General features: G+C 35.7%; 2 protein-coding genes across 2 annotated transcripts; one reads left to right on the top strand and one right to left on the bottom strand.

Moving 5' to 3' along the window:
• The first annotated feature begins 1,305 nt into the window (after positions 1–1,305).
• LOC132563264 (uncharacterized) lies at positions 1,306–3,186 on the top strand. The gene is made up of 2 exons (XM_060228023.1): positions 1,306–1,724; positions 2,739–3,186. Exons 1-2 carry the CDS (start codon positions 1,306–1,308, stop codon positions 3,184–3,186), a joined length of 867 nt encoding a protein of 288 aa, XP_060084006.1.
• Positions 3,187–4,789: 1,603 nt separating this feature from the next.
• Positions 4,790–6,068, bottom strand: LOC132563262 (turripeptide Ici9.1-like). The gene is made up of 2 exons (XM_060228021.1): positions 5,837–6,068; positions 4,790–4,925 (listed from the first exon to the last, which is right to left on the bottom strand). The coding sequence occupies exons 1-2, from the start codon at positions 6,034–6,036 to the stop codon at positions 4,859–4,861; spliced, it is 267 nt and encodes an 88-aa protein (XP_060084004.1). The 5' UTR covers positions 6,037–6,068; the 3' UTR covers positions 4,790–4,858.
• Positions 6,069–12,020: the final 5,952 nt, after the last annotated feature.

Raw genomic sequence — 12,020 nt, 5'->3', positions numbered from 1 at the left:
TATCAAAATTAAGGTCAATAAGTCCGATTTCGGCTCCGCACATCAGACTCCTGGGGTCATTTAGAGCTAATATGCACATTCAATCAAACATACGGATAATTCTAACCAAAGTTATCCATTCCTTATCAACATGTAACTCTCAAAATATGTTGTTGTCAGTTGTTCGTCAGCAATCAGTATCTATCCTTTAAAAATCATACCCAGACCATGTGCATCGAATTAAGTAGTAGGAATACATAGCCACTGTAAAAGGAGGCGAAATTCGTAATCAAAATAGATTTTAAAAATCGAGGTTAATGTTATAGGCTGACGCTGAAGATAACCAGTGGCCTTGAAGTGTTATAAGATGACAACATACCATCAATGCACATGGACCGTCGTTGTTTTAGTGAACAATAGTGTTTATTATTTAAGTATTCTTAGTGAGTGTCGGCAATGACGCAGCTTCCTCAGGAACACTTGGTCCTATTCTGGTTAGAATTTTTCATTAAAGATCTCTTATTTTAAGTTTGAATTGTAAATCTGTTGGCGAGTCAGTATTTTTGTTTGTATGTTGATATAAGATAAAGTAATTTTGAAACGTTCAAGGCGTTTGAGAACATGTCATAACCTTGGATTGACTAACATTGATATTTGGAGTGTTGTCGATTAAGAAGAAGACGCTTACCATTCCGCATCACATGTTCAAATTTTCCTTTCATAATTTCAAGGATATCCACGTGAATATTTTCTTTATTTTGTCTCTAATTGATTTTGGATTTGCTTTGTGTTGAAATGTTAATTTGTAACTACCGAGCATCATCTATCCTTCTACCTAGACATCTAAAGTAGAAAGATTTGACACTCAACCAAAAATAAAAACCTTATATTGATAATTACTGCGGAAGAATACTTCAGACAAAGCGGCTTAACGAGACATTCCCTAACAAATCAATCAACACTTTACAACCAAAAAGTATTTAAAATCGACTATTTTCGTGGACTTACAGTAAAAGCTACAAACACTATGTGTACATTAATAACCAACAACGTAAAAGTTGTGATACAAAATTCAGTCTACCACCGAATGGGAATTCCAGGGGAAATTTGGGTTTCGGTATTACGTAAAGTCGTAGAAACAATTAACCAAGAATCCATGAAATCTCGAAATAAAAACATACATGCTGCTCTACTTCTTGTTATCAACCAAGGAGGTAACAATACAAGTCATCAACTCAAGTAGGTTTGTCAGCAGGTACTACACCCACGCTACGATTTGATAAGCGTGAAGAAATGCACATGCTTACTGCTTGTTTGCAGACCTATATGGTTGCGTTGGAATACTCTGTGGCAATTTATCACAAAGAAAGAATGTTATTAGTATTTCTTGCTTTTGTTGGGATATTGTCCCAAACTGTATGCAGTGAGGAACAGTCGAATCCTTTGTATCAAATCAACAAGCCTTTAAGTATCGTGAACCTGGCGAGTCAAGTACACAATTTAAAAAATAATGTCAGATTTCTCCGAACTGCACGCATGAAGGCCAAGATAGAACTGCTGAGACGTGTTGCAGAACTTGAACGTGCACGTGTATTGGACATGCGAGAGTTTAACAAACGGATTACAGACCTGAAAGGTTTACGTGAAACAGACAGTTACGTCATAAAAAATTTGACAGCAGCTTTGAAATCCTTGAAATCAGAAAATGCAGCTTTAAGGACAAAACTGGACCACGAAAAGGCTTCGTCTTATTCAAGAAGGAGTGCTAAACCATATGCTCCTTTTGACACCCCGGCAGGTAATTTGTATTTACCCCCGTGAAATATATATATAATCGTAATTGTTTGATACCTGAAATGTACGTATAGATTGCTCATTAATTCATTATTTTTCTGTTCAAGCATACATTTAGCTTTTTCCTACTTTTTGTGCAACGAAACCAACATAGCCTTCCATCAATTTGTATAGCAAACGTGATGATTTCATTTTTCTTATTGAGAATTTCCCATCTCTAGAGAGCAACATCCCTGCAACCCCAACTGATGTGGCGACAGTTAATTCCATATTCTAGGGTTTGTTCCGAGCTATGATTATCGTACAGGATATCAGCAGCAGACAAACTCACAACACAGGTTTCCAGAGATAGGAAGTTTTCTAGTCGTCATATTGATCTATTCTATTTCTTGGTGGATATGAAGCAGAACGATATTGATACTCATTATTATGACCGGTTGTTTTGTTGTTGTATACCTTGTTCTCCTTAGGGAACGTGACAGGGTACTTCTTACTTTAATTGACCAAGATTTACATGGGGGTGTATTTGATGAAGCATAAAAACGCTTAACTTTCCCGAACATCCGGCCTCATTCTCCCTGTACGTTTTCAGGAGTGTACATTTTTCTTTTGTTCATACTTTGCCTCATTTTTATCGACTTTATATTTGAATTTAGATTCTGTTCACATGTTGGTATTTGCTTTGTTGTATTTATCAAACGTTTTGTTACAAAATTATACATTGTACGTCACACAAATTATTTTTGCGTTAAATATCACACACTACAGAAATCCTGCTAATACCAAATGTGATGTAAAACTTGTCGATCAAATTCAACACAGAACCCTTGTACATGTAAACAGACGATGTTCACTCGATGTTTGGTTGCGACAAGAATCAGTCTTATTATTGATTTTTCATAATTCGGATATATCTTATAGGACACATTGTTACATAATGTTTCTAAATTTGTTTTATGGAAAAGAGTATCCATCCATCACCTGATCCATGCATTTTATATTGTAGTTACAGGTTCATCTGAGGCAACGGTTGCCTTCCATACAATCCTCACTCGCCCTTTGATTGACCCTGGTGTTCACCAATCCATCATCTTCGACAAAATCATTACCAACGTTGGAGCCCAATACAGCAGATACACCGGAATTTTTACCTGTAATCAACCTGGTGTTTACGTTTTTTCGTGGCAGATACTTTTAGAAGATTCGAACTACATTATTTCCGAAATAGCCAAAAACGGCAAAAGTGTAGGTTCACAAGAGATTGGCAACGCTCACTATACCGTATCAGGGTCTTCCACCGCTGTGGTAGAACTGGCCCAAGGCGATGAGATTTTGGTAAGAATCGCAGGTTTATCGGAAGGATCCGATGTATTGTCCGATATCACCATGTTCTCTGGCTTCCGATTGCCGTGATGTATCAATGTTTCAGAAAATACATCATATTGCTTAAGAAAGAAAGAAAAACAATAAATCCGGCAAGTTCGAAACTGCAGGACCGTTGTTACATATTTGTGTACTCATTCAAATAATCATCCTAACAAATATGTTTCCATTTACACAAGTCCTTGCGGAAAGAGACATTGACAGAGAGGTAGTGATGCAGGCTAATTTTATAGTGACGAAAACTTCTAAAAGTATAGTGTCGTAGCCATAAGCATCTCTAGTCGGCGATTTGTTTTATCTTATTTGAATCCGTCATCATTCTTGTGGCGCAAATCGTTGATTCCTACTATCTCAGAATCAAATAGTTTGGACGGAATTCGCAGCAGCTGCACTAAGCAGTGAACAATTAGAAAATATATGGCATTTTCTTTGAGCATTGATTCAGTAAACCATTATCAATGGATATGGAAAGAAATACTGAGTATCATGTTAATGACATGTACAGGTGCCCTACTGAAGTTTGTTGTATACGAAAGTATTCCGATATATTCAACACATCACAAGATAAAAATGTGCATCTAACTTATTGTACGTATCAACTTCCAACCTAGGGAGTACAACAAGAAAATTTACCAAAATATCTACAGAATCATATTCCAAACTCAAATTCAATAAAATAAGGACAAATTATGAACAAAAGACGCGGAGACTTCTAAAAATGTACTAGGAGTTAATAATACCAGGAAGAGTAAGAACCTTATGCTTTACCGACGACACCCGCCAAGTAAATATTTGCAAATCCAAGTAAGTCATGTCGCATTCTCAAATGAGAACAAGATATACAACAACGGAACCAACAGGCAAATTTTACCGTTCTGATTTTTCTCTGGTTTCATCGAATTTGTTTTTTAACATATGATTGTGTTAATATGTCGATATTTTTCGTTTTTGCTTTTGGCAAGACGGCTTTACTCGTTCATTTTTGTACATAATAACTTGTGTTACTGGTAATATATGGAGGGTGTCTCTTCCTTGACATGTATGATGCAAATATACAATAACGGGGATCGATCACATCCAACCGATAAGTTAATATTTGGGTTAATCATGTTGACTTCGGGTCTTTAAAAGAAAGATGACTTACACTATTAAGCTGCGACCAGTTACATTCCTCTCCACTTGGCATATGTCTTGTGGATGTATAATTACTTTCTTGTTATAATGTTATGTCATTTTGTATGCACTTTTAATTAAAGCAACACTACCAACTACTTCTGCTGCATTACCCTGTGCCATGATTCGGACTAATAACAAGTGTTTTGTTATGGAAAAAATTGTTGTTCACCATTATAAATAAGCCTCAACAATGACACTTAGTTTACAGATAAAGAAAGCGAAACATCAAGGCAAATAAAAACAGTTTTCGACTTTTAATAATAATAATAATAACTGACGAAAGTTATGAATCTTGTACATAAAAATATTTATAAGGAAGAGTATTACCTTTCCACATCTAGGTGTGAAGTACAAGACAACACTAGCGTAGTTTTATAAAGGTCTAAAGCTCTCAATCATTATAAGAACGCTGCACCATTTCTATAAAAACATGGATTATTTGTTATATTCTGTTATAGTGATTGACCTGTCGACAACCCGTCATCAGCGTGTGTTTTTACGATACATGTCAGTGTTTATATGGTATCTACAAAGGTCTTTGCTTCTGACAGGCACTAGGATTAGTAACTCTGATAGCGTGTCGACTGCCCTTCCTGTAAAAGAAAGGAAAAGAATGACGAAATGACACGTATATGAATGAGCCTATCAATAGCACGATTTAGCACGATTTTTTATCAACACAAAACATTTCGTGAACAGTCTATCTGAAAGCATTGTCAAACATTACACGAACTTCTGATAAGACTTTAATCAATTTGAAAGATTCCTCTCTTATTTTCGACGTTACGTATTGTTCACATATTATCGCTATATACCATACTATAGTTCTTTGCCTGTTGTGTTAGGTAACATAAAAAATGAGACAACAATATTGGAAGGGCGTTTGCTTGGAGACTGCAAGTATACAGAATGATTCACCACACGTACAATTGTTGGCACAGGTAAGGGACGCCATATCAAACACGGAAGAGGCAAAGGTGAATTACATAACAACCTTTGTACAGATAACCAACTGCTTTCTTTTTCAAATGTAGTTCTGAGAAAACGATGTCAGTTTCTGTCTGGGTCACTCTCGAATGTATTACGTCAGGGTCATTTGGAACGTGGTGTTGACATAACGTTGGTGATAATCTTGATAAAGCTATTGTCCTTACAAAGACGCGGGATATTTACTTACACCTATATTATGGTAGTTTCGTTATTGCATAATACATTGTGATGTGTAAACGCACGTATTTTTATATAATCTTTGACAGGATCCCAGTACAATTAGGAGGTCTATTGATATTCGAGTGAAATAGAAATTAAATTCGTACAACGAGACCTTGCTTTGGATTGACATTGACATAGATACAGAGATTATGATCCCTACTTTTACCCCATAAACTAAAGGGGAAATATTGAACAAAGACGAATGAATACGAATTCGATTCCATGTGTCTGGCTAGTTTGTTATTTACGATAGGCAGAACAAAATCCACCAAAACAGTAACATTTGACTTACATGCATGCGGCAACCTTCAGCATACACTTGTTGTCATACGTGACACCGTCAGAGCCACAAACGGGTCGGTAATGTACCTTGCTTACAGAACATGTTCTCCTCATCCGACATCCCTTCTTGAAACTGGAGAGTTTTCTGCGTGGGTGACGACCTCGTCGTCTTGAGAATTTCTTCGCCTTGTTCCTCTTTAACTGATTCATGCGTCTTGCATGACGATGCAATAAAATTTCTATATTTGGAATTTCCGTATCATCGACAATTTTCAGGTCACTTAATTTAGCAAGTTCATTCTTGCTAGAATATTCATCGTGGACTTGTTTCATTTTCATTTTGTTTGGAACTTCATGCTGATTGAGTCTACTTCCCATGCTGTGAACTTCGATGTCATCGAAATGTTTATGTATCCGAAGTCTCTTGTTTTGCCTCTGAGACGTGCGTGTGTTCTGCTTGGTATTTTCCCGAAAGTGGCGGTACCAGGGCTGGTGGACTGGTTTGGGTGGATTACCAGCAATGTGGGGAATATTTGGTGGGGGGACGACAGCAGTTCTGTCTAAGGCAGTTCGGTCTACAATGATGTCTTGTATCGGTTTCAGATGAAAGTCTCGACGATATGGCATTCTGGCAGCTGATACAACTGAAAAGGGTACAAATCTCATTTAATCAATCGCTGCTTCAAAACATTCTATACCGCCCACAAATTGCTTTAAACGTTAAGAATCTGCAAAATATTTTCACCTTAGTCAAAGATATAAAAAGTGTCTTAATAATGACTATAGGTTAAGGTTTTAACTCAGGCTGGGAACATGGACTGTTACTTTATTTATCATAGAGTAAAAGATCTTTTAGACTTTAAAGCTTTAAAGTGAAAATGTACTTGCCAAGCATAAATAAACGTGTTGTGTGGTAAAAAGAAGTCACAGAAAGTAGTTGGTGAATTAAAACGGATTTGTCTTTCCATTATAAGGCATAGTAATATGTTGTGTAAGGGTGAATGAGGGAGAGGGATTTCTGTCCTAACCAGACTTCACTCACAAAGTGTCATCCTTGTTTGTTTACCCGACGAGAAGGAGGTCAGCGTGTAAACAGTACTAGTAGTAGACTGACCTCTAAATGTCTAACCCAGCAAACAATGAACCACTTCAGGTAGAGCTGAAAGGAGACTTTATCCCGACCCATTCACCCCACCCAACTCTGTCTATAAGAGTTTTAGTTCATGCAGATATATGCTAATAATAGTGTGCAGTAGTATTTGTTCTTATATGCTATTTCAGTAGTAGAAACAGTATTCCATCACAGACTATTCATTTTAGTGTGTTCGGTAAACAAGACTTGACCTCTCTGCTCGACTAAACATATGCTGTTTGAAACAGTGCCAGGTTTGTTTTCATTGTTTCCTTCCGAATTCTATGCAGTATCTAAGGATATCGGGTTATCACTATTATAAATAGCGAACGAGTTCCCATGTTAATGGTTTAATGTAAGACTATGTGTTAAATCTTCACCGAAAAAATGTGAATGTTATTTCGTCATACCAAGCTATATCTGATGGTATAGACTAATTGAACTTTGGGCATAAATTTACCTGTGATAAAGCTACAGTTTGTTACCATGTGTTAAAAATTATACCAAACTATTATGAGAATATAATTAGTAGCTTACAACCCATAGTTTACCCACCCAAAACACATCGACGTAAAAGAATAATAAAAAAAACTGAGGCTGTCAATGACAGATTATCTTGCACCACTGACTACACAAAGTGCATGAAATAGAATCAAAGCGCTGATGTAAAAATCACCAAAAACTCTACAGAATATCTTATATTAAGATCGATTCCTTAGAATACAGGCGATATAATTAACTCACCTGTACAGAGGAACACCAGGTTACCTGTTACCTTCCGCCAAGACACTTCCATGTTGATATCGTGTTGTACGAGAAGTAGGTCTGAGTGGAGCTTTATACCCGGAGACCGGGTGGTAGTGTAACAACTGGGGCGCTGTAAATCCCGGTATCAGTTCTCAGTTCAGGTGTCGGTAGTATATACATTGGTAAATTAATCAAACATTTTTCCTTCTAAGTACCTATATGAATTGTTTTGTTTGTCATAACTTTGCCCTCAATTGCCATCTTCAAAATCAATAATTAGGGGGGATTTTTTTTTTTTTTTTTACAAAGAACGTACTTATAATAGCTAAAGATAGGATGATTTAAACGTGTACTTGACGTTGTTATTATCAGCTACATGAAAATTTCGAAATGTATAACAGGAGGTAAATTCTTTCGATAACAAGAATTTAACTCATTGTTTGGCTCTACTGTATCTGATCTTAATTGGTATTAAATGGTGGTATTCACTTGTGCGTCTTCTGTACAATCCATAAGATAGCATTTCTACCCACAGACTTCCCCCAGGTTAACTTAAAAATTGATGCTTTGTGAAGCCCGGAATAAATACCAAGATAAGCGAATGTAAATAAAGTTATAGAAAGCCAGGTGACTTAGAGGAATGTCCAACTTAGACTAAACCGGCTGACCAAGGGAAAGTGTCATTTACAGAAATATTAAACAGATAGAGAGGCCTGTTGGATGGGTCATTCTGTGACACCATAACTAATAACATGACGTCTTCCATCTTATAGTGAGGCATCAACGCAGATTTGAGTTTTACTTTTATGTTTTCCGCTTTAGAGAAGCGCGTATAAAAAAAGCCAGCAAGTAAAAAGGGAAAAAAAGGTATGATTTATGTGAATAACTAGGTTTTAACATTTGTTATTAACCATTCATTGCCTCACTGTTTTGTGTGAGATATCTGGTAAGTATTAACACATTTTTATACATATTTAATACATATCTATTTCACATACATTCAATTGGCCCCACGTTATCTCTAAATAATAAAGCTACTACAGGATGATGCCGTTTTAACAAAGATATTCAATGTCGTCTAATTCAGTTTTTATTTTATTATGATACTACATTTAACAAGAGATATACAAACACCTTTCGTATAGATACTTCAGTTTTGGGACAAACAGGATTAAACCGTCAGTAAGATCTATCAGTAATTATATTTTCTATTTCCAATACATTATACAATTTGTTCAGGTTTGTTGAACTCTTTAAGAACATTAGCATACTGAAGAGTAAGCAATGGTGTAATTCTGAGAATCAAGTAGACCAAATTAGAGAAGAACAAAGTGGAAAAATAAACACGTATAAGTCATATCGTAGGAGTCTGTGATTACTGACGGATTGTTTAAACACTCGTTATATCTATGTAACAGATCTGACGACTGCTGTTACGGGCATCCGGCAACTACAGTTGGTGAAGTATGAAGTCATATTAAAGAAAAGAAGAGTAGAGAAAGAGACGACAGTCTAATTGCATATGTCCTATTAGCTATATTTTCTTATATCTTAATTAACATTGCTTTAGGAAAGCTGATGTGTTTCAGCATATCATACGACATGATCCGTTGTGTGGAAGGAATGTAGAGGAGTGAAGTCATACCTATGTTAATTTGTCATAATCTACGTTTTTCTCTCTATGTAATGATACACTGATTTTATCAACGTAATTACTAACCTGCCTGGTATTTCGGTAAGTTAGTTGACAGTGAAAACAATCATTTCATCGGGCTTGTTAAGGAAGTCATATAGATACGTCGCAGCGGGCCAATATTAAATAGAGACGACGGGGGCCACAGTTAACTTAAAATGCGTAGCCGACTTGACTACAGTACATTGTTACTATCTTTTGTATATTTGGTCAAAACTCCGTTTACCATCTCCTCACAGTATCTTCGATATTAGTGTACATAAGATTATAGTACAGCCGAAAAGGTTGGGTCAATTCTTTATCATCTCGTGCACTAAGTACGTTAGAGCCAGTGTGTTTCATACTGGTCATTTTTCTGATGAAGGTGAACGTGTAGGCATTGAAACGTCACAGTAATCTTCTATTGATTGTGTTATACAAGCTGTTATTCTATTAACCTGCCCTGACATGTTCCGGCGCTAACACGCTTTCTCTTCATTGGCATTACATGATAGATGGTACCATTATGCACTAATATTTCTTTAGTGGTTTTACATGCAGTTTTCAATGATCATCATTTCCTTACTGTCTGCCACTCTTTTACTCCCATATCATGACTTCCATTCTAATTATGAATGTACAATCATTTTCGTTTCTGCTATAATAAAATATCATTTTTTATTTACATGTGAGAGACATGTGACATACATATTCTAATATCAGATTGTGTTCGCACATAAACATCGCTTGTGATGCATACAATCAACAAAGAAAAAAATGAAAATCGTGTCAAACATAACCTTGATTTAAACTTAAATTCGATGAAAAATGTTTGATACAGAAATATATACACGGAGGTTTCTGAAAGAGCACAAGGAGAATAAGACAAGTTGTTTCGGATGGGTAAGTGTCTTCCAATTCATCAACGTCAGCCACCATGTCAATCTTATTAAATCCAAGTAATATCACGTTCTTGTGAGACGGTTCTTGTTATGTCCTACTGATTGACATCAAAATCAGGACAGTCAATATGATTTACCATGCAGTTGTACAGCCGACCTTTCACCTCTCCATGGAAACAGGCTATGCGCCTCGCTGGGTCGTTCTAATTTCACCTGTATTTTTCAGATCTTTTTCAAATGAGAAGATTTATTGGCCTCTTCGGCATTATATGACTTATAGATTTCCTCTTCAACTTGTATCGATGATAATAAACTTTTCTATACCAATACCAACCATGTTGTGTATTTATAGAGGACGTTCTGAGCCCTACATATCTCTGTATTGTGAGGGTTTTTTAAATCGTAAACTCGTTTTCTGTTACATAAAAATATGTTACTTGCCGTTTTTGTTTACCCCAAGGCTACAGTTAGATAATAACGTGCAAACCTATAACATAAGGAAGATTTCATCAAAAGTTGGAGGAAAGTTTGCGTCTGCCATTATTATTTTTCTTAACTAAATATCAACATTGTATTACCTACAACTGGCTGTTTTACTCTTTTGATCTTGTTTCATCAATATGAGTTGGAATAAGGATGTTGTTCAAACGGCTAATTTATTTCAATCTGCAACCTGCATTTTTACAGATATTTCAAATTGTCGGGCTAAAGCCTATTATTTAAAATATCTATAAAAATGTAGTTAACGACCAATAGATAACAAGAAAGAAAAATGATTTCCTTAGATAAACTACTACATGGTATGTATCATCACGGTGCGTTAACTACGTGTTGTTTTCACAGATAATTTAAATGACGCGTTTTAGCGCGTTATGTTGAAATGTCTGGTAAAAATGTAAACTAAAAATATCTTATATTTACATTTTGACAGTTTTTACGCGCTTTCAAAAAAGTTGTTGTAATAATTGTCATTCATAGGACGTTATACACACTGAAGGAACAGCCCGACAACTGATGGAATAGCTAAATAGCTGACATAAATACAATGGACATGTACAATTTAAATGGTACGGTGGGCTGTCATGTTTATATTTCCGTTGACTAACCTAAGACAAAATAAGAAACTATTGTCATTAATATGTAACTATTTTTGAATACATAAACTTGCAGTTGTAATCCAGTCTATATGACTTTTTATCAAGTTGGAATTGACCAGGTTAAACCATACGATATTATGATTTTGTTTCTTATGTAAACCTGTATTTCACTACCACCTGGGAGAGAGCTTACGTAGCCCACGCATGTTGTTCATTCTTTTTTTTTAGATTCAGATTCAGATTCTTTATTAGCCAGGAGCCTTTCTGCTCATAGACACAAAAGTAATAGATTTACATATAAATATATAATAATATATAATACATGCATGTAGCTTACGCTCACACACACCACCTCACACATGTAAGTAAACGTGATAAAATCTAAATTTCTTTGTTGATATTCTGAAATTATTTTCTACGTCTCAAAAAAATGATCATAAATGGCGACAAACAAACGGAAATCCGTCGAAAATAGCTGTAAAATAACCCGAAAAAACAATCTCTTGTTTAATGTTTATGCCAGTTAACTTCCTGAAACAATATTCATGGTAAGATCATTCCTCTATCTTTCTTAAGTATTAGTTTCCTCTTTCCTGTTAATTTTATGACTGGTCCTTAATTAAACTACATCAACTGACCCAAAG

Source organism: Ylistrum balloti, unplaced genomic scaffold (genome assembly GCF_031769215.1).
Source record: "Ylistrum balloti isolate Yb309-2 unplaced genomic scaffold, AGI_CSIRO_Ybal_v1 Utg371666, whole genome shotgun sequence".
NCBI classification, from domain to species: Eukaryota; Metazoa; Mollusca; class Bivalvia; order Pectinida; family Pectinidae; genus Ylistrum; species Ylistrum balloti.
This window is presented reverse-complemented; position numbering and strand designations above follow the sequence as displayed.